Genomic DNA, 21,260 nt, shown 5'->3' on the forward strand with positions numbered 1-21,260 from the left:
TTATCATAATATGGGGTGCTCAGTTTTTTTGTATTCTTCTTCTTTCTTCTTCCGTGTCCGGATGCACCAATTATATCTTCCCTTCCCAGTAATTAGCAACGTAGATTGCTTTGTCATTGACTTTCAAAATATCATCTTTAGTGCATGTTATAGACATATCTGGGCAGATCAGTAGGTGGTCCAAGTCCTGTATTGCTCCGCATTCACACCTGTCGCCATCACTGTAACCCCATTTAAATAGGTTTGATTTGCACCCAGTTACTCCAGTGCGCAGCCGGTTTAATGACCTCCAAGTTGTAAAAGGTAGTTGAAATCCTGCAGATCCCTCCTCTACATCTACATCTACATCTACATTTATACTCCGCAAGCCACCCAACGGTGTGTGGCGGAGGGCACTTTACGTGCCACTGTCATTATCTCCCTTTCCTGTTCCAGTCGCGTATGGTTCGCGGGAAGAACGACTGTCTGAAAGCCTCTGTGCGCGCTCTAATCTCTCTAATTTTACATTCGTGATCTCCTCGGGAGGTATAAGTAGGGGGAAGCAATATATTCGATACCTCATCCAGAAACGCACCCTCTCGAAACCTGGCGAGCAAGCTACACCGCGATGCAGAGCGCCTCTCTTGCAGAGTCTGCCACTTGAGTTTGTTAAACATCTCCGTAACGCTATCACGGTTACCAAATAACCCTGTGACGAAACGCGCCGCTCTTCTTTGGATCTTCTCTATCTCCTCCGTCAACCCGATCTGGTACGGATCCCACACTGATGAGCAATACTCAAGTATAGGTCGAACGAGTGTTTTGTAAGCCACCTCCTTTGTTGATGGACTACATTTTCTAAGGACTCTCCCAATGAATCTCAACCTGGTACCCGCCTTACCAACAATTAATTTTATATGATCATTCCACTTCAAATCGTTCCGCACGCATACTCCCAGATATTTTACAGAAGTAACTGCTACCAGTGTTTGTTCCGCTATCATATAATCATACAATAAAGGATCCTTCTTTCTATGTATTCGCAATACATTACATTTGTCTATGTTAAGGGTCAGTTGCCACTCCCTGCACCAAGTGCCTATCCGCTGCAGATCTTCCTGCATTTCGCTACAATTTTCTAATGCTGCAACTTCTCTGTATACTACAGCATCATCCGCGAAAAGCCGCATGGAACTTCCGACACTATCTACTAGGTCATTTATATATATTGTGAAAAGCAATGGTCCCATAACACTCCCCTGTGGCACGCCAGAGGTTACTTTAACGTCTGTAGATGTCTCTCCATTGAGAACAACATGCTGTGTTCTGTTTGCTAAAAACTCTTCAATCCAGCCACACAGCTGGTCTGATATTCCGTAGGCTCTTACTTTGTTTATCAGACGACAGTGCGGAACTGTATCGAACGCCTTCCGGAAGTCAAGGAAAATGGCATCTACCTGGGAGCCTGTATCTAATATTTTCTGGGTTTCATGAACAAATAATGCGAGTTGGGTTTCACACGATCGCTGTTTCCGGAATCCATGTTGATTCCTCAAGTAGTTCCATTGTGGAGTGTGGCACCATTTCTTCCCAAAGAGATAGCCGCCTTGCGGCGGGCTTGGTGGCGAGCTCTTCAGTAGTTTCAATGAAACTCCTGCGGGATTTCAGCTGGACACGTTGTTTTCGGTGCATATGCATCGGGTGTCGAGGATCATTCTTTTGTTTTGATCTTTCGATCTCGGCGGCTACTTGTCTGCAGATAGTGGGTGGTGCTATGCCTATGATGGGGTAAATGATGTCTGTGGGAGTTGGTTTGAGGCATCCTGTGGCAATACGTACAGTTTCGTTTACGGCGACGTCAACTTGCTTAGTGTGAGCAGAGTTCCTCCAAACTGGTGCCGCATATTCCGCTGCTGAGATACTCAGCACCAGACCCGTGGTGCGCAAAACATGTGGTTGAGCTCCCCACGATGAACCTGTTAGCTTCCGCAGTATGTTGTTCCTGGTACAGACTTTTTTTTTAGTGTTGTGACAGTGCTGCTTAAAAGTAAGTGCTCTGTCCAATGTTACTCCCAGGTATTTTGGGCTGTTTGTATGTTTCAGCTCTTCCCCTTGCCACATGACTCGGAGTTTCCGTTTAGCTTGTTTGTTCCTAAGATGGAAGGCGGATTTTTGTATTGTGTATTAGGGACATTCCAGTAAGTTTCCCTATTTCATAAATAACAGTATACGCAATTTATCATTTCAAAATAATTTTATTGGGATTGTAAAATGTTTCTGTTACTTTTATATGTAGTCGCCATGTTTTTCCGAGCATTTTTGGTAATGTGACACAAATTTTTTTTAAACTGGCGTTCTGGCAAGTTGGGTCCAGTGATTGTTACTAGCTTTTGCTGTCAGATGGCTTATCTCCAATTTGACCTTCGAGTCAGGGGGAGCACGTAAAAATCACTCGGGGGCGAGATCTGGCAAATACAGTGGACGAACACTTCCCAGTCGAATTCTCTAAGATCCGCCTAGGCCGTTTGAACTGTACGAGGCTGAGCGTTATCGTGAAGAAAAACAACTGTGTGGAACGGAAGTCCGAAATGTTTTCGTTTAATGGCAGTTTGCAGATTCCTCAAGACATTACAGATCATCACTGCATTCATTGCGGTGTTGCAAGGCAGGTAGTGGATGAGCAAAACCCCCAGACAGTCCCAAAAGATGGTTGCCGTAACTTTCCCTGAGGTATGTGTAACCTTTACCATTTCTGGTGTACTTCAGTCAAGTTTCTTCCACACCATGTCCCGACATTTGGTCTCAGGAGTCGAATGATGGGCTCGGGCCCTTTGAAGAGCAGATCTCCCTCTGTGCAGTGCATTTTGAGAAACATTCTGACCGAATTCATTTGCTGCTGCTTGTGGATATCTCTTAGCAAACATGGCACCCGTCTCACACAGAGTTTGCTGTAGCGAAGACGGTATGTTGGGATCTCCCTGACGGATGAGTGTCTGATTGCGATATCAGGAGACAGTCGAATTAGGATGGTATTGGTGGTAATACGGCAGTCTTCTACTACAGTATTGTGAGTTGCAATAATGATATCGTCATGTGTCTCTGTAGTGGGCTTGACTGTGCATTCTCATTGTGCACATCTTTGTGCCCTTCCACAACTTGTACACACCAATTTCGAACCATTTCGATGCTCTTACTGCCTTCTCTGTTGATGGACGTTAATCACTGATGGATAGCGACAACAGATAATTGTTTTGCTGCGAAGAAAGGAATGATAGAGCTCGGTTCACAAGCAGATACACTTTTCAGTGGTAGCTCCATGCTAGCTGGCAGTGTATTCGCACTAACTGCGGTATGCGTCATAAGCCAATGTGAGCATTGTCATGTTGACAGCTTAGTTTGCCCAGAAATAAAATGGGGAAATGACCCTTGTAAATAAAAGTAATGTCCATTCAATTTATAGCAGCCCAAGGGTGTTCGGAAGAACAATAGAACATTCGCCTTCCGAGCCCATTTGTGGGGAGAATGGCCAAACGTTGAGTAACAGTTGACTATAATATATAGCTAGCGCCCACTTATCTGGATATGAATTACCTGGCTTCCAAATTCTCCAGTTTACAGTTTAGAAATTTTTGAAAAGATCTGCAGCTGCAGGTATTCTATTATAATTAAAACATATTTTCGTTTGGAATACAAATTTCTGGTTGTGAAGACACAGATACGAAAAACATCTGCAAGAGGCTTGAAAGCAGTCCCTATGAACATGGATTTGAGCAGCTCAGTGATGTGGATTTAGTGAACAAAGTATGTTCGCTAGAGGAAGAGATCGAAGAGGAGGCAGTCAAAGAACCCATTATCACGTACACTGAGGTACTGAAAGGCTTTGATCAGTCATTAGAGTATGAAGGACAAAATCATTTGATTATACTGATATTTTGAGTTTCTGGAAAATGAGGACTCGCGTCCAGAGAAAACTGAGTCAGGAGGAGAGGAAAAAATTTATTGTCCAAAACTGAACTGAAGCCAAGCGATACAAAATACAGCGTGTTTTAATTGTAATGTTCTAAATAAGTTCAATTTGGAAAGAATAAGGTGCTACTCACCACATAGAGGATGCACTGAGTTGCAGACAGACACAATGACAAGAATGCTAGAAATGTTCAGCTTCAAGCTAAATCTGTCATTAGAAGTAAAAACGTACATGTGCGTGCGCACCTACGTACGTGGTCACTGTTGTCTCCGGGCACTAAGGCTTTGTAATAGGCTCTGAGTTCCGTAGGGTGGTGAAGGCGAGTTTCTGGTGGTGTGGTAAATGTAGTACTTGGCAACTATGGGTGTTGTGGGGGAAGTGTAATGGAGCTTCAACCAATGGAAGCTTAGACACATTATGAATATAAAATGAAGGTGACTTCATACCAAACACTGCTGTTCTTGAGAAGGAAAGATGTGTAGTGTGGAAGCCCCTGTTGGTGGTCACCAATGCTGATGGATTGGATATATCCTGCAGATGAAAAACAACATACTTCCTTGGGAAATTTTGTACAATGAAGTGAGCACAGGTAGAAGGCCCCATGATGCTCCTCTGACGTGCTATAAGGACCAAGTCGAGAAGAATCTATTGAGTCTAAACATTGACCCGAGTAACTGATGCACCGCAACGGAAGATCGTAAATACTGGTGCACAACTACTTCGGCTGCTGTCTTACATTTTGAGCAGGAATGTCGGAGGCAGAAAGATGAGCACCTGATCCTTCACCCTCTATTATACGCAATCTATGTGACTGTATGTTTCACGCTAGATTTGATCTGCTAATCTATCAAAGGCATCTCCATCACTGAATTGAGATGCAATAATGGAAATGCAGGAGAAAAATGAAAACGCAGATAAAAGTATCAGTCGCTGTCGGTGGTGAAGGAGACACTTCTAGTGGTGGGTCAGTTGTGGTAGTCCAAGGTGGGAATATTAGATGAATAAATTGGAGACTTTTATGAGTTTCTGGTGAGCCAGGGTTTCAGTATGGGAGACAGGATGCAGGAATTTGCGGTTGCAGAGCATGAGAATTTTGCAAATGAATAGGAAGTAGTGCAAGGAGGTTTCGACCTGATTTATATGGTTTTTCAGAACTAGGTTCGTGAAAGTTGTTGACTGATGAAATTTGAGCGGCTAGAGGTCGCTGCGGAAGGAGGGCTGCCACTAGAGCATCTGGACATGACAGTGGCCGTGTGTGTGTTTTTTGTTCTTCTGCCGAAGGACGTAGTCCAAAAGCTGAACATTACTAGCACATTTCCCCTGTGCCCCTCTGTGATTGAACACCACCTCTATATTTTGAGTAGCAGTCTATTTTTCTCATATTGTTCTCTGCAAATAAGTTGTCAGTTTACAGTGAGTAAAGTGTTAGTAATGCAGTATGCTTTTAAATATGACATGTAGCATGTTTTGTAAACACTGAAAATAGCAGTTACCAGTAAAAACGTGAAATTTGAATTATCCTTGTTTTTTGCTTATCTGTTCATAACCCAAATAATCAGGACCTGAAAAAGCAGAAAAGTTTCAGGAGGAAGAAGAAGAATCAGGGACTTGCTATATTTTGATGTGTCCTGAGAGTTTTAATTGTAGAGACTAGATGTCATGGTGTTTGGTTCTTGATCTTTTATTGTTATTGTTATTATTATTATTATTATTATTATTATTATTATTGAAACTACACTCCAACCTTGTAAATCTTCCTTTCAGCTCTAAATCCACTGTCTTGCACGGCATACAAGAACACAAATGCAGTCAACCAGCAGGCGGAAGTCAAAATAGATGTGGATGGCAGTGGTCCGCTAAAGCCGTTCCCAGTAACGTGTCATTTCCATGGTGAGTACATAGAATGGTAGATTGATTATGTCCTTTTTTCAGTTTGGTGCAAATATTTGTTGACCCACATTACATGTGAATATCTGCAGTGTTGGTTAACCACTTCTGCATTGTGGACGGATTTACATGCATGAAACTACACTAACAAGCCGAAACATTATGACCACTGCCCAACGTGATATTGATTGCCATCTGGTGGCATTGTGAGTACGTTAAATGGTAACAAAAGTATGTAAGCGGAGCAGACACGGACGAGGGACCACTCTAATGGAGATAAGGGCTGCAAAGGGGGAAATCCGTTGAGATAAGCGACTCTGACAGAGGACAGGTTATCATTACACAGAGCCTGTGTACGAGTATCTTGAAAATAGCATCTCTGCCAAAAGAGCACAGTTCTGGTGCCCACACAGGTGTTTCGGAGCACACCGTTCGTCGTACATTGTCAAACGTGGAGCTCCGCGGCAGACCACCCATCACATGTTGACCTGACGACATCGTCAATTAAGATTGCAGTCGGTACAGGGCCGTAGAGATTGAAGTGTCAGTCAGTGGAAACGTGTCAGCTCTTTGGGTGAATCACATTTTTGCTACACTAGATAGGTAGTTATCTCCACAGACGCCATCATCAAGGTGAACAGTGGCTCGAAACGTGCAGTGCGCCATGGATGCAGGCTGGTAGGAGCAGTATTACGCTAAGGGTGACATTCTGCTGTGCTTGCTTGTGACCTTTGGTAGTAATTAAAGACACGCTGACAGCTGTGAACACCTGCACCCCTTCGTGCTTTATGTCTTCCTGATGCTGATGTCATATTTCAGCAGTATATTCGTCCTTGTGTCCAAGCCAGAACTGTGCTAGTGGGGTTTGACAGGGTGTATACGACCCGGGACAACCGGGAGATCCGGGAAAAACCCAGGAATTTTTTCATCCGGGAGAGAACCGGGAAAAACCCGGGATATTTTTAGAATTCCGGGAATTTTTCATTGTTTTAGTTTTCAGTTAAATTTTTGTAATTTTGACTGGTAAGAAACGACATGCTAACAAAGGATATTATTGTATCCCGCTACTGCAGAATAATACTTCAACAATAAAACATAAATGAGAGAAAAAATCGAAAATAACTTAATTTGCAAAGGAAATGCGCCTACTGGTTGAATTCCATGCATCTGGCAGTTATTGTGCAGCAGATATTGTTGTAATTACAATCTCTGCTATTGATATTTGCATCACACAGTGCATACAGAAGATCTTCAATCACTGCCGTGTTCCCAAGTTCAACTTCAGTGCTTTTCTTTGGTCTCTGGCAGACAATCATTGAAATCCTATGGCTCTGTTGGGATCTTGTATCATAGGCATTCCTAGTGTTTCAAAGATATTGGATCTTTTCTTTGTTGCATTCTGTTAAGTAACTCTTCTTGCCTTCTGTAAATAGGCATAGGAGCTCATTTGCTAACGAAGGTGTTACAAAAGGTGACAAAAAATTCCTTTCTTACCAGACTGTAGTACTCAACCTCATAGTATTGCAACAAATTAGACGATCATTTCAAAGTATGTTCATAATGTTGTAACTACACAGCACACGTCGCTCAATAAAAGCCGAGGTATTCTTATGAAATTATGTCTGGGCACTGTATATTAATACTATATGTATGTAAGTCTGTTTCATATGCTGTGTATGGAACTACCTTAATGGTTGCTACATTCTTGTACCACAGAACACGCGCGTGTGTGTGTGTGTGTGTGTGTGTGTGTGTGTGTGTGTGTGTGTGTAAGTAATACTATTTTGTAGCATGATATTGTAGGTGCGCTAAATTTGTTGTGAAACTGTGCGCCCAGCTGAGAGTCGCATCAGATGTGCATATCAACTTTGTTGCAGATGTGATTACGAGGGGAGATCAAATGTGAACCAGAATTATTTTTGCTAACTTTATTGAATCAACTAAAAACAAAATACACGTGCCTCATACTTCTATGTAATTCCCTGATTTTGCTACCATTTTGTCCAGTGAATTGGCAACTTTTTGATGCCGTTCTCGAAAAAAGTGGGATGTACATACAGCGAACTCTTCTACTGTTGCATTGTTATCAAACCAGTGTCTTCTGAGTTCTTAATTTTGTAGTCCAAACATGATGCAGTCAGGGATTATGAATCTGGACTGTAGGGTGGATATTCCATAGTTGCCCAATGACTTTATCCTGTTTTTCCATCGTTAAAGCAGTAGGTGCTGAAGACTCATCAGTGATGATGGCACGAGCATTTTCACAGCTTATTCCTGTCGCCCAAGCAATTTCGGAAAATTTCATGTGCAGTTCTTTTGCAATAATGTCCCGTACGGCACGAATGTTGTCTAGTGTGACGCTTGTTCGCAGCCATCTTTGATAGGATACACTTTCTGTGGCTACCCATTCTGCCACAAACATTTTATGCCACTGATACACTTGAATCTTCAAAGGGGGTTCTTCACCAAACTGTGCAAGAAGCCTCCTCCAAAATTTCCGCAGCGTCGGTGACTTCTTTTGCGAGAAACTTCATAATTATGCCCTGTGCAATGAACTCGTGTACCACTAGCTCACACACTGTGGCCTAACTTGAGTGGTCGTATCACTCTAACTGCAGCATGAAATTGCTAACTTCGACATCAAATTGCTCTTCCAAACATCCACACCAACATCCTGTCAAGGTTGCACCCATATCCGTCTACTACCACAGCCTCCAGGTTTAACGTCCAGTTCATATTTGATATCCTTTTACAGAATTGAGAGTCACTGAAATTTTATTTCGGAGCAGGTGAATTCAGAATTTCTCTATAGTAATGGTTTCATTTCAATTCCACAGCTGATGGGCGTGTTGTGACAGAGGTGAGTCACAGCAACATGCAGATCACACCTGTAGATGGCTTCCAGGCACCAGGCAGTTTTGTCCAGTCCATACACTATGACGCCGACATGGATCAGCTGATCGCACTCGTCAACCGATCCCAGTCCTGTCAGCAGTCCCTGATGTACCAGTGTCGCAATTCTAGGCTCTTCAATGCAAATGGTAAGTGTGTAGTCATTGTGAAATGTGCTCTCTATCTTTTAAGTTCTCCCCTTAGGGGTGACTTAGTCATATAAAAATTGCTATTTGCTACAGAATTTAAGGTGGTAGTAAAATACTCAGGAGGGTTACTGGTAAGTCTGCGGTACTGGCTTGTAACTTCTCAACACCTCTTTTTAACACCAACGCATATATTTTACACCTTATGTGCCACACAAAATCAAAATGGACCCCTGTAGCTTAACCCTTTCACTGTTGTGGACGAGTTAACTCGTCGTAATACGCTGGCCCCCAGGTGCTGAGGACACGTGTTTAAAAAAGCCCTCCGGGCTTTATTTAAGTGCTGTTGATGTGGTTTTACGTGTCCTGTTCCATCAGTTCTTTCACTGCTGCAGACGAGTTACTTCCATATCTTGGTAAATAAAATAGTTTTGTGTAGTTATCATACAACATACGTGCCCAAAAAAAAAAAAGAAAAAAAGAACTACATTGTATTGATTGATATCTTGAACTTCGTATGAAATATGAATAAGATTTTTATTTCTTTCTTTCTTTTGCTTGTGCCTGTTTTCCCACGGATATGCAGCGTCAGCATGGTTAATCGGATGTGGCAATGTTAGTATAAGGGGGTGGCCGGATGCCCTTCCTGCCGCCACCCCGTACCCCCCAGGACGGAATTGGTGTAGCCCAACTGCCTGCGACTAGTGCAAGCCATGGAATAGTGCGAAAGTGTTCAGATGTCTGCGAGCCATGTAACTGAGGTGGGACGTGGGGACCAGCCCGGTATTCACCTAGGGAGATGTGGAAAACCACCTAAAAACCACATCCAGGCTGGCCGGCACACTGGTCGTTGTCGTTAATCCGTCGGGCGGATTTGATCTGGCGCCAGCACGCCTACCCGAGTCCAGGAAGCAGCATGTTAGCGCTCTCAGCTAGCCTGGCGGGGAAATATGAATAAGATTGTTATGACTGCATAATTCCTAATATGCATCTATCTATCTTTCTATATTTCATACAAAAAAATGGATAAGCAAAGTCTGTGCAACGGGTTTTTGTCTTTGCAAACTCTTTAAAATTTCGTGCAACGGTTTACTTATGTTTGATGCAACAAAGTAACTGTGATGAATGACAAAAAGACATTCAGTCCTAGATTGAGAAAAGGTATCAGACTGTAAGATACACAAAAAAAAAAAAAAAAAAATAATAATCAATTATTAGTTTCTTAAAAATTGAATGATACGTAGTAAAAGCAACCAGAAAGTTCACATGGGCATAACTGGCGCTCCACATGTGACCATCTACTGCATATAAAAACCAGTAACTTGACAATGAAATGAAATAGCATTCTGCTCTTAATTTTAAATAAAATTTTGACACCATATCTACACTTTATACACAGCAGTGTACAGGATGCAATGTGGGAAGATTCTTATTTGAAACATGCACCACACAGCAACCGTTATTCATTGCTGTGTGTGCGTGAGTGTATTCGGAAGGGCAGGACCTAATGTTTTTAAGATGGTTACCGTAGTAGCAATTGTGCAGTGGGCAAAAGGCGAGGACGTGCCTCTTTGCACGCTGTCATTTGCTGCTCGCTTTCCAAATTGCTAGTAGGTCATAACGACCTAGTGTGCATTCAGGGAACAGTTTAATATTGTACCTGCAGATTGTGTTCCTGATCAAATTTTATTTTTATGGGGATGGAGATGTTCATGGGTACTGGTAATGTGCAGAAAAAGAAACCAGTATCTTTAAGAACCACCACGACACTAGAAAACATCGAGAACGTAAGACTGGGTATTTTGAATTCCCCCAACTGCAAACATCCAGTGCTCTTGCAAATTCTGGTCACCCAGTAATATGAATTCTTCACGAAGACATCAGATTTCATCCATAAAAACTGACATTGGTGCACACACTTAATCCATGCGATTTTGTTTCATGCAGAAATGTGTGTGAAGCCTTGATCGAGAACCTGCTTCATGACGCCCTCGTGTTCTTAAGCGACAAGGCACATTTTCATTTGTATGGTTTTGTGAATAAACAAAACGTCTGATACTGGAGTGGCACAAATTGCCAAGCCTCCGTAGAGAATGTGGGATTGTTTGGTGTGCTTTATCCAAAATTGGCATTATTGGCCCTCTCTCTCTCTCTCTCTCTCTCTCTCTCTCTCTCTCTCTCTTTCTAATGAGAGAGAGAGAGAGAGAGAGCTAGAGCAATTACGGTCACTTCTGAGTGTTAAATCCAGATGATTGAGGAAATTTTGCTTCCTGAACTTGAAGAATTTGACATGGGGAATGTCTTTTTCCAAAAAAATGTCACCACAGTTCACATGGCACGAACATCAGCGACGTCCTTGCGCTAACACTTTCTTGGCCATCTCATCTCTTGCAGAGGGTGATCTTCAGTGGCCAGTATGGTGTCACATTTGGCCCCTTGCAATTCTTATGGGGCTATTTTAAATTCTTGGTGTATACCAGTTGTCCATGTACCCTAAGTGAGCTGTGGAACAATATTTGTGCTGCCATTGCCAATGTAGACAGACATATGCTGGACAAGGTGGACTGAAACTTCATAGTTTGACCCACCAAATGCATTGAACAGAACAGAGGCTGCCTTCGAGATATCATTTTCAAAACCTAATGAAATAAAACTTTAAATGTGTCTCTAAGTAAAGAAAAGAGAATTAAATTGATTTTTTAGTACTTTCTCTTTTATGATTTTTTTTTTAAATAAGGAAGTTCCCACACAGCACCCTGTATGAGCTAAAATCATATTTACGCAAAGTTTACACAGTGCATTTTTACTGCTGCAAACCCTTCAAAATTTCACACAGTGCTTTATTTAATGTGATGCAGCACAGTAACAAATATGAGTAATGAAAAGAAATGCAGTCCTTTATCAAGTGGATATCAGTCTAGGATGTGCAGACATCATATTGTTTCACCAAATAGATATCTTTCAATTGGATGATGAATAGTTCATTGATAAATGAATGCCATCTCTCAGCACAGTTAGCAGCATTAGGCAAGCAGTAGTGTGACAAGAAAGCCGCACTCAGCACAGAATGCAGAGAGCATGTCTGTAGCAGCCGAAGGGTTAATGCAATCTAGGTTGTGTGAAGCGACTGTGAATTCTAGTGACATTGCCACATATCAGGTTGGTTCTAGATACATTTCTGGCAGGTTTTATCAAAATGCAGGTATTGCATAAATCCTATATGAACTCGAATGGGAACATCTAGAGGGAAGATGATGTTCCTTTTGGGACGCACTGTCGAGAAACTTCAGAGAACCGACATTTTTGACATAGTGCCGAATACCGCTACTGCCATCGCCACCGAAGTACTTTTGCATAAGGATGTTGAAGAAAAGATCAAATGTGGCTTGTACGGATGCATATAGGATGCCAGGAAAGGGAGTGACTAGCAATTGTACGAGGTGACTTCCGCCATGCGTCATACGGTGGCTTGTGGAGTACGTACGTATTTAGATGGTGTCGCAATGAAATCACTATCTATTTACAGCTATGTTGATGTAAGAGGCCAGTGTACTGTGTATCTGTGGTTGGCCTGTTGGGTTGTGGATCTGACATGCAACAAGTGGCCTGTAGCTCATTGCATTATACCCGCAAATTTCGAGGACCTGATTTGTGGTTTCTGTTTCAAATCTTATTCTACGCAAGGATTAGGAACGTGGGAATTAAGAGAAGTTTTCTATTTTGAACTGTGTCCTCTTCCTCCTCACACCATAAATCTATGCAGTCTGGAGCAAGTGGTCCTAACAATAGACTTTCGCACAGGGAGGGATGTTTGACCATAGATTATGGTTTTTTTGCTCGTGCTGTATTTCCTACCTGATCAACATCTATTCACTTTAAAACACTAACAGCATTTACAACTCTCCTGCCTACCTGCTTCTTACAGGCAGTAAGGGCTTTCATGTTGTACTTATGTAGCAATACCAAGATGATTGCTGCTGACTTCTCTTAGTTCTTCAGCAATGTTGATTTTGAACTGATCACTGGATGCACATTAATTTTAAGGTTTGTTATTATATATTTTGCATGTATTGTGCTTGTACCAGTAATTATTTCTATGGCTACTTCTTGGTAGCATTTTATTCCCTACAGGTGATTTTATTCCCTACAGATGATTACATAAAACATTCGAATCGTGTAGTTATGATGTCACTCTTGAGAATCCCACCAGTAGAAGCTCTTTTGTTTTTTATTATTTTTTGGATTCTATATTCGTTATCAAATTGAAATATTATTGACAAATATTATATCATAATTTATTAATTAATATAAGATTTTTATTTTTAATTGCTAATAACATGAATGTGAGTATTCAAAATAAATTAATATTTGATACAAAATATTAGAAAAGTCTAATTGTTAAATGAAAAAATATATACCTCAATAATAGTGTTCATTCTCTGGAAAGAAATCAGTATTTACTTTTCTAGCTATAAAAACTCGATTACTTTACAAATGAGTTAATGCATTAAGTAATGTAAGGAAATGGTAGATTGCTAGTCACTCTAAAGATGACATGTTGAGTAGCAGACAGGCACAATGAAAACACGCTTTTGGCAAAAGAGTTTTTCAGATAATGAAAGACACACACACACACACACACACACACACACACACACACACACACACACACACACACACTGCACCCGGTCATGTGTGCGAGAGATGTGCTTACTTGTGTGAATTAATTTCAATTTCGTAGTAAATATGGAATTGAAATTAAAATTGAAGTATAAATAAAAAATTTTGAGCCAGTATAAGGTTTGAATGCTACGCATTCAGCTTTTAATACAATCAAAGTGTTTTGTACTTAGCAGCACTTGAAAACTTCAGAGTTGATTATTTTGAGTGCTTTTAGGAATTGCATGTTCCTGTTTTAGCGAATTGATGCCCTGGCACTTGCCTCCAAATCTTCGTGGTATGAAAAATTGAAGAGGGCCAATACTTAAGATTGTTGTGTATGGTATTCCTCAGTCCTCAATGTTTTGCGCAGTCATCATGTATTTCCTGTTGTTTTATTTGTAAATTTTGTTCCCGTGTTTTTCAGCACAAACGGACAGGTTTGAACCCTACTCTTGGTGGGTGTCCCGGAGTAATCAGAAGATGGACTACTGGGCAGGAGCTGTTCCGGGTTCACGCAAGTGCGCCTGTGGGATCATGGGGACGTGTGCTGACCCGACCAAGTGGTGCAACTGCGACGCAGGTAGGGGGTTCACTAGATGACCAGCTGCAGCATTTCTGGACCTGCCGGTAAAGATTATGACACACACAAACTGTCAAGAACACGTCAACTTTGAGCATGTAACATCCCCCTATGGTCTCCACAGTTTTTATGTTGCCAGGTTTGGTCACTTTGCTATCTGTAATGCTCTTGCAGGAACAATAGGAAATTTATTGTTACGTTGGAGAACAAGTCAGAGCTACAGTCGGGCAATAATAGTTCAGCGAGAAGCTTGGGACATTATTATATACTTAAGTTGATTCACTTTAGTAAATACTTTTGACCAGTTGATTAACTTTAGCAAATACTCTTGACAAAACTGGAGTGTAAATTAAATACACTATCTGCCCTGCACATTATCGAAATTACAGTAGATGTGCCATCTCAGATAATCTGTGCAGTAAGTGAACCAGCATATATGCTTCCCACCATTGCAGACTCAGAAGCGTGAGTGTCTGGTGACAAGCGATAATGTCAACAGCTGCTACTCTGCTACTTGTGGTGATTGTTATGTCCATAGACTACATTTAATATGTCTGGTGTTGCAAACTATATATGTGTTGGGGGGGGGGGGGGGGGGAGATTCGTTTTTGCAATGTATAGATGGAGTTGGCTTTGCCAAATACTGTCTCTAATGTTTTATCTGATGCCTAGCTTGCTTTATTTCTCATCAAAAACAAAATGTTTTTTAAACAAAAATTTTTTGTGCCCTCTTGATAAAGCAATCACAAATAACTCTAGTGCGACATTTGGAGTAATGACACATCCTGTAGCACTTATCATATTGGGACAAACATGTTGACCTTGCCTTGCTTGCTCCTTTACTTCATGCCTCCTCTGCTGTGGTGGCTCTCTGCTACATGTACCAACAACACTTCTTAGTCACTACTGGACTACTAGCTATTCTTCATGTTTTTTAGTTCCTGTTGACAATGTTGAATATAATACAGATTTAAAAAATATAGGGTGGACACTATCTGACGGCTTCCTAGAATTTGTGTGAAACTATCGAAAAGAAATAAACTTCTACCTGCACATATCACAGGTTGCCATGTTCTTTTTTTTAACTTTTCCTTTTGTCTCTTAGCAAGCAGATGGTCTAGTGGCAAGGCATTGGACTTGCGTTTGAGTGGACAGGGTTAAAAATCCTTATCAAGACTCCAGATTTAATGTTTCTGTAGTTTTGCCAAATTGTTTATAACAGATGCTAATGCCCATCAATACAAACATGTTCTCTGTCTACAATCATTTGTCATCAGTGGATGTTGATCAATAATCTTCTGTCTCTACTTATGTCCTGAACATTTGTTGTCCACCACAGACAAAACCTTGTAAATGTTTTGACTTAACTGGCTCAAGATGGAATATCAAAATGCAAGTTTTTGACAGATTCTCTTCCTTAACCTTCACCGAAGAACTGTCATTTGATTTACTCTCTTTTTGTAGTTCGTTGTCTTTCCACCAACCTGATTAAATTTTTTCGTTGTTACGTCACAACTTATGTCAAGAGCCCTGATTGTCAAGAGTAAAGAAATGCTGTGTGTCATTCTGCCACAGATATACACACAAGTTTTGCGAAGCTATTCCACACCCAATGCAATAGAGTGATATGGAGAAAATGATCATCAGGACAATATTTCAGGAACTTGTGGCTGATGTCTTCTGCAGTTGTGCTTTACAAGACTGTCTCACTTTGAGTAATAATGCTCATCTCATTCCCCTCACCCCCTAATGAGCCATGTTATTTCATGCTGTTTTAAAGCTGGATAACTGTGTGGGCCAGTTAAACATGTTGTGGGCGAAGAATCTGGAATAATGCTCTAAAATTTTACCATTTGCTTTGATTTGAGTCGGGATTCAAACATTGGCTAACTATGGTGTGAAAATGTGTTGCTACATACCATCGTGAAAACAATTCAACAAACACCCTAAGACAAGTAAAATTCACTGCTTAGCAGCAACATTGTTTCTGTCGCTAGGCTACCCAATACATTATGCTTGATACAGTGCTTCCAAAGCATGGTAACAAGTGCAGTTTTTTCACATATGAAACAAAATTATGTTTCTCGTTCAGACAGGTACGCAGAATAAAAAGAACACACAGTATATTTCCCACAGTGTCCTGTTGCCATATGAACCCGGAAACATGTCATAAAATAAGGACCCATACTCTTCTTTATTTTTTATCATGTGTGAAATACTGTGATAAGTCAAAGCATTATAACCGTGACATTGAATCTCCATTGACGTTGCAGGCATGTGACACAATAAGGAAAGTGTATAAAAAAAGCTAAGAGAAATGAGAATCTGTGGCAGATGACAAGACTGCATTGTTGGTGGCACAAATGTTTCGGAGCAGGCTGTTCAGTGCACATTTTTTAAGACAAGGCTCTGTAGAGGTGACTTATCTGTGTTCCCATGTAAACCCAACAGCATCATTAATTACAAGTGCAGTGCATGCGGGATATCGTGATTAGACCATGTGTAAATGGAAATGTGTCTCCTGGTTGGATAAATCACATTCCTTGTCACACTAGGTCGACAGTCGTGTCCTGATATGCCACCATCCAGGGGAACAGCTGCTCGAAATTTGCACCGGGCCATGGATGCGGGCTCATAGGGGTAATAGGTATACATGTGACAGCATGCATACCTAATATGTTCCAAAATGCCATGCGTAAAAACAGGATTTTCTGATGCTGATACCTCGGGTTCTACTGGTGATAAAAAGGTGTTTTGGATAATTCTTGGGCTAGGGACCATTTGCATTCCCAACAGTAGTATTGTCTTAGTGTCACTATCCTGCACTACACATCAATGTATGACTATTACGCTCTTCCTCCTGATTAGCCAAATAGAGCAAATCAGTTGATTCTTTTTGCATTGGATGTTGTCTACAGTGAGCTCGGTGGAATTTATGGAGGTACTACAGACGGTTCCTCGGGAAACCCCACAAAAAGGTTTTTTTTATTATATTTTTGTCATCACCAGAGGAACAAAACACAGCCGAGGATTCCAAGACACCTGTGCACAGGAAGTGGCTGAAATTTTTACGCTATATTCCTAAGATCCTGATCTCGAACAACCTCGAAAATTTTCACGATATCTTTATCCGTTTCAAGGTACAGAGGTTCAAAGTTGCCCTACTTCTACACATAAAATGCGATAAGAGACAAAATCTAAGTAATAACTGCAACAAATTGCTAAAATTTGTATGGCATATTCTCTAGGCATTTATCTAGAGGGGCTATCTCCCTGCTTTCAAAAATATTTATCTGCTATCAAGAAACAATCCAAGAAGTTGTAGATTATGAGATAAGTCCAGCAAATGGCTGCAGTTATTACAATGTATTCCTAAGATCTTGATCTCGAACAAGCTTGAAAATTTTTCCCATCTCTCTGTCCGTTTCCAAGATACAGAAGTACAAAGTTACCCTACTTGTACACACAAAATACTCCTTTAATATCCGGTATGAGGTGAAAATATAGTTTATAAAGTGACATAGCAAGGAGAAATATGCTGTCAAGTATCTGTTATCGTACGAAAACCCCACGTTTTAGTACTGAGTCCGCACACAAAATTGTTTTTTGCACGTAAAGTCCGCTCTGAGGTGTAAATTTTGTGTTATGTTATTTTAATTTCACATAAATAAACTATCAAAATTTTAGTGACCAATACATTTCTTTTCGTATGACTTACATGCCCTGCTGTAGCAGTGAAAATAAAGGAAACTGCGGAAAAATACTGTTACTGGAGCAAAATGGGGTACCAGCCTGGCTCATTGTACCTTCCTCGGTACCTTCAAAAATTTTCACAAAAACTCTTATCGTGTGAACATATTTGCACATTTTTATGCTGAGAGAGAAGACAGTGTCAGTGGCAAATACACAGTAAAGTAATAAATACTAGAATATAGTAGACAGTGATCATATTATAGAAAGAGCGAAGGAGACGATGGTAGTGTGCGAAAAATAGAGGGATGTAGTGGCAGTGGAACATAGTTGAAAGTGACAGAACAGTAATAGGAAAAGAGTGGAGGAGACTGTGCTAGAGGGGAAGGAGAAAGTAGAAGTGGGTGAGAGCCAGTGATAATGAGAGACAGAGTATACGAAAATGACAAAAGGAAGTGAGAGACAGTGACAGTGAGAAGAAACAATAGCAGTAAGAAGAAAGGAATGAGATGTTAGCAGTAAGAGAGAGCAATAGGAAGACAGTGAGAGGAGACTAGCAATAGGACAGAACACATGTGACTGTGGCCGTGACACAGGACACAATGACAGAGACACTCAAAGAGGTAATGACAATGGGTTGAGTTAGGCTGAATGAGTAAGTGAGATAGGGCATCTGGGAGTGGATGGGTATGAGCAACTTACAGAAAAGCACTAGTGGGTGTGAGTGTGTTGCAGTGGGGGGAGCTTGTGGGAGTTTGAGGTGAGTTGCATGTTAAAAAAAGTGCGAGTATGTTCACATGCCAAAATTTTTAAACGTGCTGAGGAATGTAGCATGAGTCAGCTGGTACGCCATTTCTCGGTCACAGTCTTTTAAACAAAAAGGTGCATATTCACATCTTTGTGCTCTGATAGGAGCTTTTTTTCTGCTGGTATTATGCTACGAGGGATACTCATTTGAGCTTCCAGGGCCTGTGATAGTATAATCGAAGGCACTATGACAGCAGTGAATTACACTGAAATGCCAAAGAAACTGGTATTGGCGTGGGTATTCAAATATAGAGATATGTAAACAGGCAGAATACGGGGCTGCGGTTGGCAATGCCTGTGTGAGACAGCAAATGTCTGGCACAGTTATTAGATCAGTTACTGCTGCTACAATGGCAGGTTATCAACATTTAAGTGAGTTTGAATGTGGTGTTAGAGTCGGCACATGAGCAATGGGACACAGCATCTCCGAGGCAGCGATGAAGTGGGGATTTTCCCATACGACTATTTCGCAAGTATACCATGAATATCTGAAATCCTGTAAAACATCAAATCTACGACTGTGGCCGGAAAAAGGCCTTCCAGGAACGCGACCAACGATGATTAAAGAGAATGATTGAATGTGACAGAAGTGCAACCCTTCTGCAAATTGCTGCATTATTTCAGTTTTGGGCCATCAACAAGTGTCAGCATGTGAATCATTCTATGAAACATCAATGATATGGGCTTTCAGAGCCGAAGCCCACTCTTGTACGCTTGATGACTGCACAACACGAAGCTTTACACCTTGTCTAGGCCTGTCAGCACTGTCAGCAGGGGATTGTTAAAGCTGGTGGAGGCTCTGTAATGGTGTGGGGCGTGCGCAGTTGGAGTGATAGGGGGACCCTTGATATGTCTAGATGCGACTGACAGGTGACACGTACTTAAACATCCTGTCTGATCACCTGCATTCCTTCGTGTCCATTGTGCATTCCAACAGACTTGTGCACTTCCAGCAGGACAGTGTGACATCCCACACATCCATAATTGCTGCAGAGTGGCTCCAGGAACACACTTCTGAGTTTTAAACACTACCTATGGCCACCAAACTCCCCACACATGAACGTTATTGAGCATATCTGGAGTGCCTTGCAATGTGCTGCTCAGAAGAGATCTCTACCCTGTCGTACTCTTACAGATTTATGGACAGCCCTGCAGGATTCTTGGTGTCAGTTCCCTCCAGCACTACTTTAGACATTAGTCGAGTCATGCCACATCGTGTTGTAGCACTTCTGCTGCTCGTGGGGGCCCTACATGATATTAAGCAGGTGTACTAGTTTCTTTGGTTCCTCAGTGTATGTGAAGATTATTGTGGCCCACCTTTATCTCTTCATGCTGATGTCTTCCGTGACTGTAATGGCACTTTCCAGGAAGATAACTGTTTTATGAGGCCAGAATCATGCTACAGTGGTGTAAGGACTGTTGTGAACCTGGTGAACTTGTCTTTGCCACTGTGGGATGTCAGCTCTTTGCCTACAGACCACTGGCTTGTAATTTATGGGAGTTGCATGATTTGGGTCTACACATCTGGTACCACATACATCTGGAAACCTACTGTGGGCTTGTCAGATCCACTGTATGCGGAATATCTGTTGTGTTGCATTGCAAAGGTGAACCCATAAGCTACTAAGCAGGTGGTCATAATGTGTTGGCTCATTAGTGTATTTTAGATGATTGTACAGTCATCAAACAGTGCAGGCTTTCATCATCAGTGTTTATTTCATAGATTACATCTAATATTTTGAACTTGGGCCATGATGACAAGCATAATATTCTGCTTGAAATTTTTGTGGAGATGACAGTGAGAATTATGCACGATTACTGTGTAAAAAAAATTATAAAAAATACTATCTCTGCCATTGTTGCCAAGCTGAGCTGAAGTGTGTCCTGAAGCCTCTGTGGGAAATGAATAAATGCTGTTTTCTTTAATGCCAAGGACCACAACTACTCCAGTATATGTTGTCCTCCTCGTTTTGAACTTATTATGTTTTTTATTTATTTATTTTGATGTCCCTCCTGGTACATTGTAGTGCAATAATGAGTACACTTGGAAAAAATTGTGCTTTCAGACAAACATATTTGTGATTTTTGTACTATGGTAAATGGCATGCTACTCCTAGGTTTTAGGGCAGCCCAGACCTATTGTGTTCATGGATTTTAAGAGGACATCCATTAATTATGTGAGCTCAAAATGACGGAGAGGGGTCTGGCAAAATCTCACCAAATCTTATTTAAAGGGGGAGAGGGGCACTTAGAATCTCATGTCAGTTTTATAATTCAGAGAATATATGTCATTATAATGGATAACATTTTGTTTTACATAATAAATACTGAGCATAGACATTATTTATTGTGACTTGGCAAGACAGCCAAGCCACTATGATTGGTAGCCGATAGGCACGCGTCTAAGCTCACGCAGACTGGCGTGAGGTCTGGAACAGTTATAGGAGTTTATAGTAGGAAGAAAAGTACATAGCTTCTGGAATACTTAACTTTAATCCATAATTGGTGAACATCGGTCTGACAGTACATGCATCACAAGATAAATAGCAAATGATAATGGCGCCTTGCTAGGTTGTAGCAAATGACGTAGCTGAAGGCTATGTTAACTATCGTCTCGGCAAATGAGAGCGTAATTTGTCAGTGAACCATC

General features: G+C 41.2%; 1 protein-coding gene across 4 annotated transcripts in view; it reads left to right on the plus strand.

Moving 5' to 3' along the window:
• LOC126109764 (neurexin-4) overlaps positions 1-21,260 on the plus strand; it is a 167,191-nt gene that overhangs the window by 98,173 nt on the left and 47,758 nt on the right. For all 4 annotated transcript variants that reach the window (XM_049914817.1, XM_049914819.1, XM_049914816.1 and 1 more), the window contains exons 12-14: positions 5,711-5,836; positions 8,671-8,874; positions 13,958-14,113. In XM_049914817.1, coding sequence (XP_049770774.1) covers positions 5,711-5,836; positions 8,671-8,874; positions 13,958-14,113 — 486 coding nt within the window. The remainder of the gene's footprint in view (positions 1-5,710; positions 5,837-8,670; positions 8,875-13,957; positions 14,114-21,260) is intronic.

This window comes from Schistocerca cancellata, chromosome 12 (assembly GCF_023864275.1).
Source record: "Schistocerca cancellata isolate TAMUIC-IGC-003103 chromosome 12, iqSchCanc2.1, whole genome shotgun sequence".
Taxonomy (NCBI): Eukaryota; Metazoa; Arthropoda; class Insecta; order Orthoptera; family Acrididae; genus Schistocerca; species Schistocerca cancellata.